This window comes from Lontra canadensis, unplaced genomic scaffold (assembly GCF_010015895.1).
Source record: "Lontra canadensis isolate GAN:19392208 unplaced genomic scaffold, GSC_riverotter_1.0 scaffold9, whole genome shotgun sequence".
In the NCBI taxonomy this organism is placed as follows: domain Eukaryota; kingdom Metazoa; phylum Chordata; class Mammalia; order Carnivora; family Mustelidae; genus Lontra; species Lontra canadensis.
In genome coordinates this window covers 38643002-38661247 of record NW_022631003.1, presented here as the reverse complement: position 1 = coordinate 38661247, position 18246 = coordinate 38643002, and the positions used below count along the sequence as shown (strand labels likewise).

Genomic DNA, 18246 nt, shown 5'->3' with positions numbered 1-18246 from the left:
TTTTTGTCTTTATTTGGTATCCTTTTTTCCATCTTTCATCAGTTTAACAAATATTAAGAACTTGAACCATGGATATGTCAAAAAGTGCTTCTTCTGTTGCATTTGTTTTATTCACGTGAAATTCAAGTAACAAAAGTAACCACGTTGAACTGACATTCCGCACATTCACAATGTTGTGCAACCATCACCTGTATCTATTTCAAAACAAAAACCACTTAATGATTATTGCTGCCATTCATAAACTGTATTATAGATTGAGTAGCATGTGTGCAATTTCTTTATTAACAATACAAAGGCTGTGATCTTGATCTTAAAGGCAAGGAAATAAAATTTAGATAGCTTAAGTAATTTACTGAAGATCATACACATAATGTTGCTTAGCGAGGATTTCTGTTTCTGCAAGCTATATCCATTCTTTCTTTTTAAACATACCTGCATCCAGCTTGCCTATTATTAGGGAATGAATTTCTAAGGCAGGTAGGCATGTCCGTGTGCTGGCATGCACCTATGTTGCTGTTATTCTAGTGTGCTATTTCCAAAAAACGCATTATTTGAGAGCTTGGATAATATAGACTCCTAACATTTGTTTAAATATTTTCTTGAGATTAAAGGTTTGTTGAAAAAAAAAAAAAAGGTTTGTTGACTGTTGCGATTATATGTAGCAGACATCGCATACAGAGGAACTGTTTTATTTTCTGTGGTATTCTTTATCTTTTCATTGCTTTAGATACGCCTCTTCTGTAAAAGACGGTTCCCAGTATTTTGTGCTCCTGATTGTGACGGATGGTGTTATCTCGGATATGGCTCAAACCAAGGAGTCCATAGTCAATGTGAGTAGGGGTCATTCAGTTTGGGGCTGGCTAAGTGACAGCATGGTGCTTTTTTAGGTTGAATAAGCAGAGTTTACTTAGGTTGATTTAATAGTGAAACAAAATGCCCATGCCTTTGAAGCTGATTGCATTCTTAACCCTATCCAGACAACTCATATGCATATGTACCATCAATCCTTAACGACTAACCTGAGGGGTGTGGATGATTTGTACAATTTGTAGAGTTTTTCTTAATATTTACATTTCATTTACAGAACTGTACTGACAGGTTTTTTTTTCGGTAGAACTGTTTCCATAGAACTTTTTTTCTATAGAACTGAGAAGGACTGGACTGGACGCACAAACCATTCTTCTTGTTAGAATTCCTAATTATTTATTTTAAGATTATTTAATTGATTTGTCTTCTTTATAAGACTATAATCTATAAAATCTATATTAGACTCTATAGAATTATATCATATCTTGCTATTCCAAGTTTAGCAATGTTTGGCACTAAGTTGACATTTAGTGAAAATGGGATGCGTGAATGAATTATTTATGGTATCTTATTATTAATAGCATAGGGAAGATATAATTAGCTCTTTGGTGGAGGGGAAAAGTTTCATGTGGAAAAAAAAATCATAGACATATTCTTAGAAAAACTATGCATAAAAAGCAGTAGAGCTAAAGGCTTACACATTTATTTGTTTGTTATTTTTTAACTAGACACATGGGTAGAATTCATCTTGGTTTTCTTTATGTTCTGGTCAGTGGCATTAGTGTGCACTTTAAAATAGGAACTTAATATGTAGTGAGGAACAATGATTCATAATTTGATGGCCTTCATAGCTGTAGATGTGGCCATGCCAGCCATCCATCTCTCTGCTGCCAGATCTCACATTCTGACCTTTAAATTATTTAAAATTATTACATAGTGTGAGTGATATGATGGGAAAACATGCTATTACATCAAATATTCGTTATCCCTCACAATCTTCTGGCTAGTTAATAAAACAAATTAATTATTATAATAATAACTTCCTGTAATTATTTGTATTCACTCATTTACTATGAATTTTTGCTTTTCCTACCATTGGGTGTAAATGAGATAGAGTAGGGTACTACTATTTCACAGCTGTAGTGCCTTTTTTGCACCGTGTAGCAACTGAAAGATTTTTGAGAGGAGTAAGTACATGAATAAAGTGACCAAAGATAGCCAAAGTCAGCTTAGGAAGATGTTGGCTGAGAATAGCAAGTGAAGGCAAATGAGCAATACTTTTTTATTTTTTATATTGTCCAAGCCTGGTCATTCCTGGAGAATGTCCCACTGAATAAGCGTGTCTAGAGAGTTCAAAAAGAATGAGTAGAGTCGAGCATATTCTGTGTTCATTTTAAATATGTTCAAACCTGTTTTAGTGAACATCTTGAAAAAATATCAAAGCAGTATATTATTTTCTTCTCAAACCTCATTTATCTCAATTTCTTAATTGTGAACTAATTGTGTATTCTCTTTGAAGGCTTCAAAACTTCCAATGTCAATAATTATAGTAGGTGTTGGACCAGCAGAATTTGATGGTGAGTAATAGATTTTCAGTAATATTCCTTGGGGGTTTATTTACTCTGATTCATTATGCTCTAAGATTCCTATCACTCTTTCTTGTATTTAAGTGTGAATATGAACGTGGATATGTATATAATGTCCATGTACATATAGACATAAATGTAGGTATCTCACAATGAAGTCTATTAAGTTGAGCAAATGAAAATACTGTCTTCTGACAAGGACATTATCTATCTGGTATAGATTAATTCAACATGTAGCTTTCTGTTCCATTTTTGATAGTTTTCATCTCAAAATAATGTGTTTTATGGCTGACGGGGTGATAGATTGAGTTGTTCACAAGGCAGAGTACACTCTGGGTTCACTAAAAACCTTTGAGGATGAACCCTAAATTTATAAACCATTAGGTTGTGAAGAGAGATGTTAACACACAAGCATAATATGCTACTTTAATGGTTTTTCAGACACTGGCTAGTTGATAGACATTAGCTTTATAAATATATAAGTTCTATCATATGAAAGAGCAAAGTAAAATGAAAATGGAACTGACCATCTGAGATTTAATGACACTTTATAAAATTATGCTACATTGAGTGACTAGGTAGTTCTGAGTTTGGGCTTAGGCCTCGTTCAGATGCCAATTAAGTGACAGGTGTTTGTGTAGCTAGTGATCTGGGTAAACTTCTTTAAGGTTAATCTGTTCCCAGTCACCTGGTGAATTCCTTTCAGAGAGAACTCTGTGGTGACTTCATGATCACCTAGGATTCACCTGCTTCAGGTGTTTTGACTTTAACAATGACAGTTCTTTTAGCTTCGGGCTTTGGAAATGTGAATAACTTTAGAATATTTGGAACAACCTTTGGTACATTAGAGGTTAATTTAGGCACATACATGGTTAATTATACTACAGTCATCACTGGGATCATTCTCATTGAACCACCAGCTCCTCCTCCATAAGGATAGTGTAGATCTGCCAATCTCAGCACCACAGGCACAGTTGTTACATAGTTGTTACATTGTTACATTGCTGATCCTGGAAATCCTCTCCTTCGCTTCCATGCTTGGTCGGTCATGCTTTGCACAATTAGAATCTTCCGATGTCTAAAGCAAAAGTCATTTAGCTCCGACTGCTGCTGCTTCTGCTAATATTTTCTCAGCCTCTGAATATTCAAATTGTTCACATTGTACTTCAGGCATGGATTTGAGACAACCTCTCTGGAGTCAGGAAAGCTAAGAGACATCTTTCTTGTTAATGCTTTGTGTACTCGATCATCTGCATTGATCAGTGACAGACCGTGATTTTCGAACTTTATTGATGGCTAGGGTAAACTGACTCATGCCTTCTTCTTCGGTTACGGATTTGCTTTTGCCTCAAGGATGCACCTCTCACTGGGTATTTCCCAGTCTCCACAAATCCTGGAAGTCTGTGGTTAGATATATGACCTAACCTCAGTCACTCCTTCCTCAAGAGCCTGCACACATCATGTACGAATACACAGCCACTGACCCTTCCTGGTGTCTATTTCTGCTCGTATATTTCTATTCAGAGCAGCAGGCACTACCCTCATCCAACTGCCACAGCTGTTTATTGTCTTCATTTCTTTGGTTCCCAATGAATTATTTACTAGGGTTTTAAGGTATGATAATTCATCATTTTTCCTCTCTGACTTCCCAAACTGGAAAAAAAAATATGTAAGAATCACTCACAGACTACAGTATAAGCTTGTTATTACTAACAGTGCAGTGTCTGAGAGTTTGGGTTAACCTCTGCACAGAATCAGATTTGTCACTATTTCTTCGCCAAAGTTGAATGACCTCAGCTTTATCGCCAGGCCTCTTCTCTACAAGGGCAGAGCTTGGGCTGTTAATCATGGCACAGGGAGAAATTAACATTCATTTTTTTTCCCTATGGGTAGATAATTTATTATTTATTTATTTATTTATTTATTATTGTTATGTGAGACACCGTACAGTACATCATTTGTTTTTGATGTAGCATTCCATGGTTCATTGTTTGCATATATCACCCAGTGCTCCATGCAACACATGTCCTCCTTAATACCAATCACCAGGCTTACCCATCCTCTTACCCCCTCCCCTCTAAAACCCTCAGTTTGTTTCCCAGAGTCCATAGTCTCTGATGGTTCATGTCCTACTACGGTTTCCACCCCCCCTTCATTTTTCCCTTTCTTCTCCTAATGTCCTCCATGCTATTCCTTATGTTCCACAAATAAGTGAAACCATATGATAATTGACTCTCTCTGCTCGACTTATTTCACTAGCATAATCTCCTCCAGTCCTATCCATGGTGATGCAAAAGGATGCTTTCTGATGGCTGAGTAATATTCTGTTCAAACTGAGGATCAGCTGCTCCTAATGAGAGGGATTTCAAAGTCAGTCCCTTCTCATTTTAGTATTCCCGTGAACCAGTCGTTTTTCCACATGGAAAAGAGAGTGAAGATTGTAGACAAAGAGGGAAGTTTGCCTTCCCAGTAGAATCCCTTCCTGAGAATTAGAGTGACACTTCCCTCTGGCAAACATGGGGACAGGGAATTAGGGTCCTGTGACACCTGCCTTCAGTTTTCACCATGACTAAAGTTTTAATAGGATGGAAACTCTTCCACAACAGTATTAGAAAAGTAGACTGTTCCACTAGGAAACATAGATGCTTCTCTGTTTTTCGTTCTCTCCTCTCAAAATACCTCTCTTCTCTCCATTGCTAATAAGAAAAGGACAGAATACTCATGTTTCACATAGAAGATCTGTTACTTAAATTCAGATTGTGCTGTTCTGTCAAGAAGAGCCTTTCTCCTGGCACTTCCAAATGTACCATAGAGGAAGTTTATATATCACACACAGAAACCGACATAAGGAAAGACTGAGATAGAACTTGCACATTTTATCAGTTAACCACCTAAATCCAACATCTGCACACTTTTAATAAGAAAGACATTGTGTGCATGGGCAAGAAAGGCAGACTTGTCATCCATTCTTTGAAGGTAGAGGAATTTGGAATAAACTATTAGTGAGTATTCAAATGTCTTATTACTGTATTTTAATAAGAACAACTTAAAACTTTCTGTGTAGTTTTTCCCCAGTGATTTTTCACTCCTCCGTAAAGCAGTTTCATTGAGAAGAAAGGTTTCTCAAGGCAGGATTTCTTTATCCATAAAAGGCAAAAAGTCAAAGCAGCATCAGGTTACCTGCATTGATTGAGTTAGTAGGAGGTGAGAAAGAGAAGAGGTTCTAATTTCATGGTTTCTCCCACAGCTAGAAAGAAGTGCAATTCTCTCTCTTATAAATGTTTGGGGTTTTTTTTGTTTTTTTGTTTTTTTGTTTTTTTTTTTCCTCCAAGGAGAGGAACTTGTGGGGAACTGGGGCTTACAGTCTCAGGCTCCTTGTGGCACAGATGAAAACCTGAAGGGTGAACAGGATCCTTCCACCATTTCCACATCGTGTCTTTTTTCCGTGGTTTCAAAAGTTTAGCCTCCGATTCTTGCTCCCTGCAACTTTTTAACCCAAAGGACATGCTGAAAAGTGGGCCATATTTTATAGGGTCACATTCAGATACATTATTGCCTGGATAACTGTCATTTTTCTTAATTGGAATGAAACAGTCACTAAGACTGATGGAGATCGTAGGGGATTGTGGAAGGTGAGACCCAGATTATCAACAAATTCTTGTTTTCTGTTAGAGAGTAAAGGAGAACTTCCTGCAAGAAAGGAGAACTTGCTGGCTTTTCACTATTGCTGTACATTTATGTCTAAATCATATGAAAATTTTGAAAGCAATACAAAACCAAAGGAAGGAATGAACTATTGAAAGTATATGAGTATAATGACATTCCTTATTTACATTCCTAATAAGTATGGAAGAATAGATCTTTTGTAATTTTCTTCTTCTCTTTCTTCTCCTTCCCTTCCTCCTCCTTCTCCTTCTTGTTTCTCCTCTTCCTTTTCATCCTCTTCTTCTTAATTCCAGTTAGTTCAGATAAGGTGTACTGTTAGTTTCAGGTGTACCATATAGTGATTCAACACTTGCCTGTTACACCTGATGCTCATCTGGACAGGTGCACGCCTTAATCCCCATCACCTATTTCACCCATCCCCCCCAAACCAACTCCCTTCTGGTAACCATCAGGTTGTTCTCTTTCATTAAAAGTCTTTTTCTTGCTTTGTCTCTTTCTCTTGTTTCCCCTTTGCTCATTTGTTTTGTGGATCTTTTGTATTTTAAATAAGTTAATTTCCTTGTTATTGATAATATACACATTTATTAGATTATACTTGTATATCTAAGCAAATTATTGACTGGTGGCTTTACCATTTATGAGCACTTATTTCAACCCGGACATTGGCTCATGAATATGTGTAGAAAAGTAAAATTTAAAACAATGTTTTTAGCCCAGATGCATTATCTAAGCACTGAAGAAAATAATGAAAATGTGAGGATTGTGTTCTGACTAAGCAGTAGTTTTTGGAGGGCAAAGAGGCCCTCTGGAGTCTGGTGAATGTCATGTGCATACAAAATGAATTATCAGTAATAGAATTATACTTTAAACACAAATTAGCATTCCTCATGTAATTAATTATTTAGAGAATTCTCACTGAAAACTTAATAAACTCTGGAAAATGTTCTTAATTGCAACATAATATTACTTTATTACCAGCTGTCCATTTGTATCACAGTTCAAAAAGTCATACTTTTTCCAATCAGTGTAGGGCAGAGCAAATTCCTCTCTTTTAAAATCCATTAATAATGTAGAAGTTGGGCGATATGAATACATAGCTTTGTTGTAGTTTCAATGAGACTAAAGTTCAAATTGTTACTGGAGATTCTGTGATTAGTGCCAAGTTTCTTAAATGAGAAAGACAAAAAGAGTTTAATGGATTAGCATCACTTGCCCAATCAGTCACATAAGCACATAACCCAGAACTGAGAACCTCTAGGATGGGGAGCTATACCCACACTGGCTCATGTCTTTCAAAGGATCACATGGGAGCTTGGCTAGCTTTCTTCAGTTATAAAATTTACACTCAGTTAAATTTTGTGACAGAATGGGGAATCAACAAGCTTTCTGCCTTGACACAGGACATGTTGCTACTTCAGACATCTTGATTTCCTATTGCCTACAGTGTTTAAGTACATGGTTGAAATGCACTGGATAAATGGTCTTACTTTATTTTCAAGCGATGGTTGAATTGGATGGAGATGATGTAAGAGTTTCCTCCAGGGGAAAATATGCTGAAAGAGACATTGTACAGGTAAGAAATTTAATGGAAACTATTTGTTTAGTTCATTGTGCGGAACATGTCAGCTCTGATTTGAAAATAAATAAATTACATTGAAAGCAGGACTCTCAGGTTCTCCTTAATTTAGTCAGTTGATTGTCTATAAGATGCATGGCAAGTAGAGCCTAGAATAAGTACCCAGTGACTCTCAGGTATTTCAGGTTCACTATATATAAAATAGAAATATTAATAAATGTCTTTTCCCACTTTAATATTACCAGAAAATATCATTGAGGTCTTTGGTAAAATTAGAAGCTAGAAACATAGCAGAATTTTTAGTGATGCTTATCTATTCATTGTTTAGCTCTCAACAAAGACTAAATACATTTTTAAGACACCTGATTACAACAATGAATTCTGGAACACTGAAAAGAAATTTAAAAAAAAAAAAGTAAAAATTGAAAAAAAAAAGACAACTGATTACATTTCAATGTAATTAAATTCAGTGGTAACAAACCAAAACTAGATATTTATATATTTCTCCCTAGATTATGGTTACAAAGGTGGAGAAATAGATCTTAAAATGATATGTACATACAGAAATTTATATAAAAATATAAGTTACATACAACTTTAAATGTAATTATATAGAGATGATATATAATACTTATATTTTATATGTAATAACATAAAATAATAATTTATGTAGTATATGTATATACTTGCTAAAATCGAGAAAAATACTTAACTAAAACCTACTATTCTTGGAGTGAATAGAAGAGAAAAAATCAGCAGCCAATCAATATAGTTCAAATTTATCACTGAATGCAAGCAGTTAATTAAACTAATTGTCTACATATTCGAGTTTCCATATCTTTTAGGTTTTTACAAGGTAAAGCAGCTGTGAAGTGCACCTTTTTAAATAGGGAAGCAAGGGTCTCAGCACATGCTATGAAAGTTTTAAACGAGCAAACAATGGACTTCAGTATTATCTTCTTAATAACAACCCACACATTCATCCAAAGTCATTAAGAGAATCCCACAGAATTCGGAATGCTAGAGAATTTAGTTCAAATCCAGAATTATTCACCAAGATAAAACTTGAATGAGCTTTCTAAATTTCAGTGCTCTGGCTTTGTTGTAAAGATTAAGTAAGATCATGTAGATAAAATACATTTCTGAAATAGAACTCAGTAAAAGACAACATAAAATGATTAAGATACTTTGAAGGAGAAATATAAAATAATCTGTAAATATGTTACTATAATAAGATTTAAAAAAGCATTGTTCTTTTTGGCAGCAACATTAAATTTTAAAATAGAAACATCTGTATAACAGTTTTTTAAAAGAAAAAAATTAAAAGTATTAAGTATGATTTAAACTTTTTAACCTAACGTTCTTGGTAGAGTAAAAAGTGCACACACGTGAATGATTAGGTTAAAAGCAGCTGAGAAAAGGAACATGATGATGTGGTCATTTATTTAAGTATCCCATGGTGTTTTGTTTTCATAATTAGACACATGATTATTCACCTTAATCTTATTAGCATAATTATGGGTCTAAGTAATTACACTTTATCTAAAAGCTCTTCATAATGTCTGACTCACAGTTTCCAAAAAATCAAATTACAGAAGGGAAGCATGAATTTGAAGTTCTTTGGAATGTGTTGTGTTGCTCTTGTAATGCATTTTTACAGAAGTAGAGGCAACCTCATATCTCATAGCTTCATCATCATGCTTACAGGAAACTAGTTACTGTTTTCTTCTGTAGGGATAATTAAGGTTGCCCATATTGTTATGGTTTCCTTTAAGAGGAATGATCCGTTATGTTAGTGATAAGCAACAGTCATGTCTATTAGCATTTATAAAATAAAAATGTCCTTGATTGTGAAAGTCTTTAGTCTCTCAGCAGATAACTACATTGGGCAGAATATTGAGATTGGACCCAGATCTGTGAAATTATAATATTGTCACTCTGCTCTTGAACTAGTCAGTAAATCTCTTTGAGCCTTCATTTCATTATTTCTGGACTTTAAATTCTTTCATCTCTGCTCTTTTCATGATGTTGTGAGTCTCAGAGGAGTACCACATGAAAATACTTTATCACGAATCAGTATAAGGTATATATTCATATAACATATTCCTTCTTCTTGAAAGTCAGAGTCCTTGAGACAAGTCTCCCACCTTACAGTAACACTGGGGTCCCCAAAAATCCTGAAGACACCTGCGGATATAGCTAAATACTCAAGGGATTCTACCACATAAAGTTGAACTGAAAGAGTTGTTGGATCTTATAGATACCGAATAGGAAATTAAAATGTTTTTTGTTTTTAAAGATTTTATTTATTTATTTGACAGACAGAGATCACAAGTAGGCAGAGAGGCAGTCAGAGAGAGGGGTGGGGGAGAAGCAAGCTCCCTGCCGAGGAGAGAGCCCCCCGGGGCTCGATCCCAGGACCCTGGGATCATGACCCAAGCCGAAGGCAGAGGCTTCAACCCACTGAGCTGTCCCCAGAGAATTAGTAGCCTCTGGAATAACTGTGACATTTTGACTAACATGCCTACATTCACTTAAGGGGATTTGATAGACCCTTTTCCAATTTCATGGAGAAGTTCCTAAATGGTGATTGGTCTTTTAACAATAGTAAGCAAGGTAACCGTTTACATAGTACATTGTGCTGAAGGAGAATTAGCATTCTCTCTCACTTCAAGTAAGGTTTTAAAAACATTCCACCATCACCAGTGGGTGCAGGCTGGCTTTAGTTGGTTAAGCATCTAACTCTTGATTTCGGTTCAGGTCATGATCTCAGGGTCGTGAGACCAAGCCCCAAGTTGGACTTTGCACTGGGTGTGGAGCCTGCTTAGGATTCTGTCTTTCCCTCTGCCCCTCCCCACTCTAAAAGAAATAAAAATAAAAATATTCCACCATCAGTTTTCCAGGTTCCACCATCCAGTAGAATGTTTTTAAAATGAGCTATTTTCAAGAATAGAAATACTCTGGGGCACCTGGGTGGCTCAGTGGGTTAAAGCCTCTGCCTTCGGCTCAGGTCATGATCCCAGGGTCCTGGGATCAAGCCCCACATCAGGCTCTCTGCTCAGCAGGGAGCCTGCTTCCTCCTCTGTCTCTGCCTGCCTCTCTGTCTACTTGTGATCTCTGTCTGTCAAATAAATAAATAAAATATTAAAAAAAAGAATAGAAATACTCTTGAATATTTAGAATAGTGGGGTCACAGGAGTCCACCCAGGATAACACCATCAATCTCCATCATCGGAAAATATCTAAGCCATCACAAGTGATGCTGTAAATACTGCTGGTTAAAATATTATCAGAAAATAGGGTCCATTTAGGCTTTCTTACCTTTTCATTACTTCCAAGTTCTTATATGTTGAAACAAAGCAGGTTAATGCACTGCAAATGGAACCCAAATTTTTTAAGTGGGCAAACAAAAGCTTAAGGCTGCAAATAATAACAAAAGCCAAAGGTAGCTGAGATTTAGCAGAAAGTTGAGGGTAGCAGATGGAGTTCTCATTACTGTGTCAAATCTTAAGTGGCTTCCAACTTCTTCATATAATAATAATACTGAGTCATTTATTAACTTCTTTTGTATGCTGGGCAGGCTAAGAGCTATAGTATTGCTTCACTTAATCTTTAATTGACCTTATGCAGGTATTTTGATTAGTACATTTTACAAAAAAAAAAGAAAAGAAAAAGAAATTACATTTAATTCTTCTTCTCCATAGTCGTGTCGCTGGTAAGAAATAGAGTGAAGATTTAACCTTAAAATGTCTGATTCTAAAATTCTTAACAAAAGTCATGTATAACACTGATTTAAAACCTAAACATAGCATTTAAGCGTTTCTGTGACTTGACCCCAGTCTTCCTCTTTAGCTGAACACACACATACACACTACTTTGTCTAGACAAATAGGACTACCAGCTGTATTTGCATCACACATTTCCATTGTTCTTGTTTTTATTTCCTCTTATTTCACCTGGAATACTCTTCTTTATCTGTGCTGATTAATATCTTACATTTTGAAAGTTCCATTATATAGCCTTGCACAAAGCCCTCTCTGCACACCTGAACTAACTTCCCCTCTTCGTCAATTTATTCACATACCACTTTATATCTTCCTAATAATACTGGCCACTTTTTGCCTTGTAGTAATTTATGAATAAAGAAACTGAGGCCCAGGTAGCAACGTGTACAAAATTATTTAGGTCATAAATTGATAGATCCAAATTCCAACAGAGTTCTGATTCCAAAACCTGTGTTCTTTCTGTTACAACACACCTTCTCTCATAAAAACCAATATTCTAGTGAAGATTATTAGGATCTAATTCCTCTTTCATATTACTGAAGTGGTTCATGTCTCAGGGTTAGATCAATTTAGGTTCAAATAATGATTGATACTGGTAAGTATCTCATCTAAGTTAATTAAACTTTCCAAGTTTCAGTTTCCTCTTTTGTAAATTCAAAATATGGGTAACATGCTTATAAAAATGTAATGAGATACTGTAGAAATCTTTTAGCAGATGGCCTGTTACCTACCAGTTGCTCAACAAATGCATTAGTTAGTGCCGATGGTAGTTATTATGTTTAGATGGTCTGTGGCATAGTCCAGTGCAAATTCATTTTTATGTCAGTATTTCATAGTAGCTATACCTTGACAAGGGACACTGTAGTCAGCCTTATGTGTAATTATATTCATTGCCTTAAGATTGAATTTTGTGACTCTAGTACAAACAGTAAGCAAGATGAGATCCTATTGTTGTTATTCTAAAACTTCAAAGAGTTATTTTCTTAAGTCAATATATGTAAAGGCTTCCTATTTGTTTGTGCTATGAATTGGCCATTGTGTATAATGCAGAGTCATTTCTTCTGGCTGCACACAGCTGTTGGTTGGCCTATCATTTCCTTAAAAATTATGTTTAAATCATATTTTCCATTAAAAGGAGAATAATAACCTTGAAGGCGTAGACTTGAAAATCACTAATGGAGCTCTGCACAGTAGGAACAATCAAGTAAAATTGAGCAGGACAGCAACTAAAAGTCCATTTGCCCAAACTGATTCAAAACTTGTTTTCACAAATAGTCAAAGCCAGCCGTTAGAGCAGCCATGTGGAACATTTTCCTTGTACTGGATGGATGCTGAAAAAAAAAAAAATGTAGAGTATCAAGGATATAGTATATTTCTACAGAATGGAATGCATTTATTAGTTTTTTTTGGGGGGATGAATGTGATAAATTCGTGCAAAGTTAAAACTGATTTATCCCTCTAGACTCAACACTTTAAGGGTCTGAGTTCATTTGTGGGGGTAGTCAATGAACAACACTCATCCACAGATGTGCAAGCATTATTTTGAACAGGAGGTCCCCAGGTACAGGGATCAGAAATGAATGATTTAAAAAAAAGAAAAAGACAAAAACCAGAGTAGCCTGAGAAGTTGAGTGGGAAATTGATTGTAGGAGGATATGAGCAGTAGTGTTACAGAGGGCATATTAGGTCCTGACAACTGTAAGATTTGACATGAAGAAGTAAAGGAAATGAAGAGTCACTTGTCATTTTCATCTCTCACTTAGGACCGTACCTTGTGACTGATTGAAGAGCTGAATGGCCTTTTGGGAAAGGTTTAGGTAATTTCAGTTAGTGAGTAGAAAGTTCTCAACATTTTTCATCTACTCCCAGCACACAGGGGGGATAAGGTATACTTCAGTTGATAACAAGAATTCTCTATGTTAATGAGAGTTAAGGCAAGGCAAGTTATGGGCAAGGTCCCCCAGTATTCAAAGGGCAGGCAGAATCTGTCGCCCCACTGAACAAGCCTATGTTAAATGTGATATATACTTTCCTCTTCAGTTGAAAACTAAGATTGCTTTCTTACCCGTTATTTATGAAAATGTTTTAAATATGAGTAGATCTGCATGTATTATGAGAAGGGTGGTTGTGAATCTAAGTTTTGACGTCCCAGAGCATCATAGCATTCTTAAAGATGAATTTTAATTTGCTTCAGTTAAAAAAAAAAATAGCACATCTCCTAGCATTTGCTGGAAAGATGAAGCAATGGGTGTTATAAAATAATAAAAAAGCCAGGAATTTCTTAGCAGACAACACTGATACTGTACTTAAGTTTGATTGAGCTAAATGAAGAAGGATATTCCTTGTATTTAATGTTTGATGTGAATGTAACTAGAAAACTATTAAGAATATAGTTTCACAAGATGGGATCGGGAGGGAGACAAACCATAAGAGACTCTTAATCTCACAAAACAGAGGGTTGCCGGAGTTGGGGGCAGGTAGGGAGAGGGAGGTGGGGTTATGGACATTGGGGAAGGTATGTGCTATGGTTAGTGCTGTGAAGTGTGTAAACCTGGCAATTAACAGACCTGTACCCCTGGGGCTAATAATACATTATATGTTAATAAAAAAATAAAAAATAAAAAAGTAATAAAAATTTTTTTAAAAAGAATATAGTTTCATAGACAGTAAACAAGTGTTGGAGAGGATGTGGAGAAAGGGGAACCCTCTTACACTGTTGGTGGGAATGCAAGTTGGTGCAGCCACTTTGGAAAACAGTGTGGAGATTCCTTAAGAAATTAAAAATAGAGCTACCCTAAGACCCTGCAATTGCCCTACTGGGTATTTACCCCAAAGATACAGATGTAGTGAAAAGAAGGGCCGTCTGTACCCAAACATTCATAGCAGCAATGGCCACAGTCACTAAACTGTGGAAAGAACCAAGATGCCCTTCAACTGACGAATGGATAAAGAAGATGTGGTGCATATATACGATGGAGTATTATGCCTCCATCAGAAAGGATGAATACCCAACTTTTGTATCAACATGGATGGGACTGAAAGAGATTATGCTGAGTGAAATAAGTCAAACAGAGAGAGTCAATTATCATATGGTTTCACTTACTTGTGAAGCATAAGGAAAAACAGAGAGGATATGGGGAAGTGGAGAAGGGAAGTGAGTTGGGGGAAGTCGGAGGGGAAGATGAACCACGAGAGACTGTGGACTCTGAGAAACAAACTGAGGGTTTTGGAGAGGAGGGGGGTGCGGGATTGGGAGGGGCCTGATGGTGGCTATTAAGGAGGGCATGTATTGCATGGAGCACTGGGTGTGGTGCATAAACAATGAATTTTGGAACACGCACAAAAAAAATAAACTAAAAAAAAATTTAAAAAAAATATAATTTCATGGTTATATTGAAATACATACCTGTATAAGTTGAATAGTAATAGTAGTGATGTTTACAACAATTACCCTATATAATACATATTATGAATTGAATACTGTTTTAAGTACTTTACATATTAATATAGCAACCTAATAAAGCAGGTATTATTATTATTGTTGTTGTTCTCCTCGTTTATAGAAGAGAAAACGGAATGAGTGGGAAATCATTTGTCTAAGATCATGCAGCTAATAAGTCGGAGAATCAGCCTTTGAACCTAGGCAGTCTAATTCCAGGGTTTGGGAGAATAGGGGGTAAAAAGATAAATGAGGTTAATGTCCATGGTGTGGAAGGAAAGGTAAAGAGGGAAAGAAAAGTATAAGAGCAAAGTTGGGGTAAACACAGAATGGGTGGTGAGATCAACTGCTTGCCAGAGGTGCCATCCTTTCCCTCCATGGATGTGTTAGCTACAGAGTTCTGAAAAACTGAACTCTTTAAAAAAAAAAAAAAAATGTTTAAGGGATAATTGCTGTATACTAAGCATTCTAAATGTTTACTTTTAAAATGCTATGCCTTTTAAAAGAATGAAATAAGCTATAGCAGTCAGATGTCTTTTTCTCATTAATCCTCAGTCTTGTTGATTCCTGTTTTCTCACTTTTCTAATTATAGTTTCAGTGAAAAAAAATAAACCCTAACTTTTTTGCACCTCTTTGATTTTTTTGTTAAGAATGTCAAGTCTTGTCCAAAGTTAGATAATTTGACTTCACACAAGTTCACGTCCCCTTAGCTCTCTCTTCTCAGTTGAAGATTATATTTGCTCTATTAGTTTTTCTTACCCTTGCTTAGCTACCTTCAGGTATAAGAGAAAGCTTTGTCACCTTTCTACTACACTTTTTTCTAAAAGCTCTGTTGAGTTTTCCTCCTGGTTAGCAGGACAGGGTAAAATTATAGTTATATTGGTTGCCTCTGCCTACAGTATCTTACTCTTTTTTTAAAGATTTTATTTATTTATTTATTTGACAGACAGAGATCACAAGTAGGCAGAGAGGCAGGCAGAGAGAGAGGAGGAAGTAGGCTCCCTGCTGAGCAGAGAACCCGATGTGGGGCTTGATCCCAAGACCCTGAGATCATGACCTGAGCCGAAGGCAGAGGCTTAACCCTCTGAGCCACCCAGGCGCCCCTATAGTATCTTATTTTAAAAAGAAGAGTAATTTTTTCCTCTTCCTTAAAAGAGTCTGTGTTCACTACATGAGAAGTATTACACTTGCTATTTGGTTTCTTAAAACTTTAAATTGGTTTATCTGTAGCAATCTGACCATCTTAAAGCCTACTTCCTCATTATAGTTTTTTTCTGAAAGCACATCTTGTGTAGCTACTTAAATCAAAAGTAACTTTTTCAAAATAAATTTAACACAGTTATGGTATAGTAGGAGATGGGAAGGTGCTGTCTCTCTAGAGGAGGAAAAAATGATTTAATTCAAACTCCTAATTTTACACTTAGAAATTGTTCAACATTCTCAAATGTCTTCACTGTGCCTTTTCTCTAACACCTAACTTACTGGGTTCACAACATTAATGGTTCCAAGCATTTCCAGGTTGCTTCAAGAATCATCATATCTCTGAAGGGAAATTGAACTAGTGCCCTCAAATAGCACATGTTTTTTAACTTAACCACTATAAGTGAAGATAGAATCAGGCAATTTATTGCCAGAGTATTTAATGTTCAGCTGATAATGGCTCTCATGTAATTGCTTATGTAAAGATAGAGCAATTATTTTAATAGGACATAAAAACAAGAATGATGATATTTCAATATGAAGTATTATCAATTCTTAGGCTGAATAATTTTTTTTCCATTCCTAACAACAGATTAAAAAAAAAATTGGGGATATGAGATTTGATGTTTTCGTAATAATTAAAAACACTTCACATGTGTTTAGGCTTCTTCAACAATACGCACTTTCCTTTTTCCCCTGCGCTGGATACTCTTTCTGCACTGAAAGCTGATTTATGCAGGTATTAACTCCACTGGCAGGAAACCGAGCCCTGAAGAGGTAAACGCTCTATCCTATTGGGAGTCAGGTGAGGTATAGAACTCAAAACCACAGAATACCTGTAGCAACATGATGGACCTTTCAGGACCAGGAGACAGAAGTTATTGGGAGAGGAAAAAAAAAAAAAAATAGAGAACAATTGCATCCCTTTTTAGATAAAGCATATACAATAGAAAGTTTCGGTCACTATAGTAGCTCGCTGTTGGTAATGAATCAAATCTCTTGAAGATGCATAGTAATGCTTATCCATCTAACCAGTCCTCCAGGCTGCTCTGATTCTCCACCAAATGTTCCCATGGGTTGGTTTTTGTGTCTGTTAAACAGCATACTAAAGTCTTCTGGAATAACTCTCTCACCTCTGTTTCAGTTCGTGCCGTTCCGGGATTATATTGACAGAAGTGGAAACCACATACTGAGCATGGCCAGATTGGCTAAAGACGTTCTAGCTGAGATCCCGGAGCAGTTCCTCTCCTACATGCGGGCCCGCGGAATCAAGCCATCCCCCGCGCCGCCCCCCTACACCCCGCCTACACACGTGTTACAGACTCAGATATGACCGTGCTCGGAACCGTCCCCGTTAACTACCCGTCACGAAGAACTGCTGAGTCAACGCTTTGCTCCTGGTGCTCTGTCGCGAACCAGGGAATGAGATACTCTTCTCAGTTTGATTTCAGCAGTCCTGGTTAATATGCTTTCTTGGATCCAAAATTAATTCTCTTTCTAAACCAAAACTGTAAATATGGTTGTTGCATGAGCAACAGAAAAATTGTTTAAATGCTTGAAGCAAAATATGGATGTCTTCTCTGAATCTCTTTCTTTCTTTCTTTCTTTCTTTCTTTCTTTCTTTCTTTCTTTCTTTCTTTTTCTTTTTTGGACAGAAACAGCTAATTTCCAATGTATTGTTGGGAAAAAGCACAAACTGTTTTTAACTCAAATATTGTCCTCGACTGCTGTGTGTATAGGAAAGCAGTCTCTCTGTATCAATGTTTACATGTTACTACTTTTTAAATTTCAATACTTTTATAACTGTTCTTAAGAATAAGAGTTTTGAATATTGAATCCTCTGTCTTCTAAATTGCAATAGCTATAATCGCAAGAGCAATATCTCTTTGAATGACTGTCTGGACAAATACAATTGCAAATAAGAGAAAGGAGAGATGCTTTCATATTTCTCAGTAAGTGAATTGTCTTACGAGGCCACATCTGCTTAGTAATGAGTTCCTCTGCTGTTTGCCTGGTATGGGGGTTTAAACTTAGCAGATGTGTATTCTGTAGGAACATGCATTTTTCATGGAGCTTGGGTTCTAAATTTAGTCTGCAGTCAGTTTATGTTCTGTAATTCTCAGTAGAAATAATAAAAATAATAAAAAGTCAAACATTGTGAACTGTAAAATGCACAGAAACTACTT

General features: G+C 36.2%; 1 protein-coding gene across 2 annotated transcripts in view; it reads left to right on the top strand.

Annotated features, from left to right (window-relative positions):
• CPNE8 (copine 8) overlaps positions 1-17666 on the top strand; it is a 200883-nt gene extending 183217 nt beyond the window's left edge. For both annotated transcript variants that reach the window (XM_032855344.1, XM_032855345.1), the window contains 4 exons: positions 728-830; positions 2327-2384; positions 7559-7632; positions 17205-17666. In XM_032855344.1, coding sequence (XP_032711235.1) covers positions 728-830; positions 2327-2384; positions 7559-7632; positions 17205-17393 — 424 coding nt within the window. In that variant the 3' untranslated portion in view covers positions 17394-17666. The remainder of the gene's footprint in view (positions 1-727; positions 831-2326; positions 2385-7558; positions 7633-17204) is intronic.
• The last annotated feature ends 580 nt before the right edge of the window (positions 17667-18246 follow it).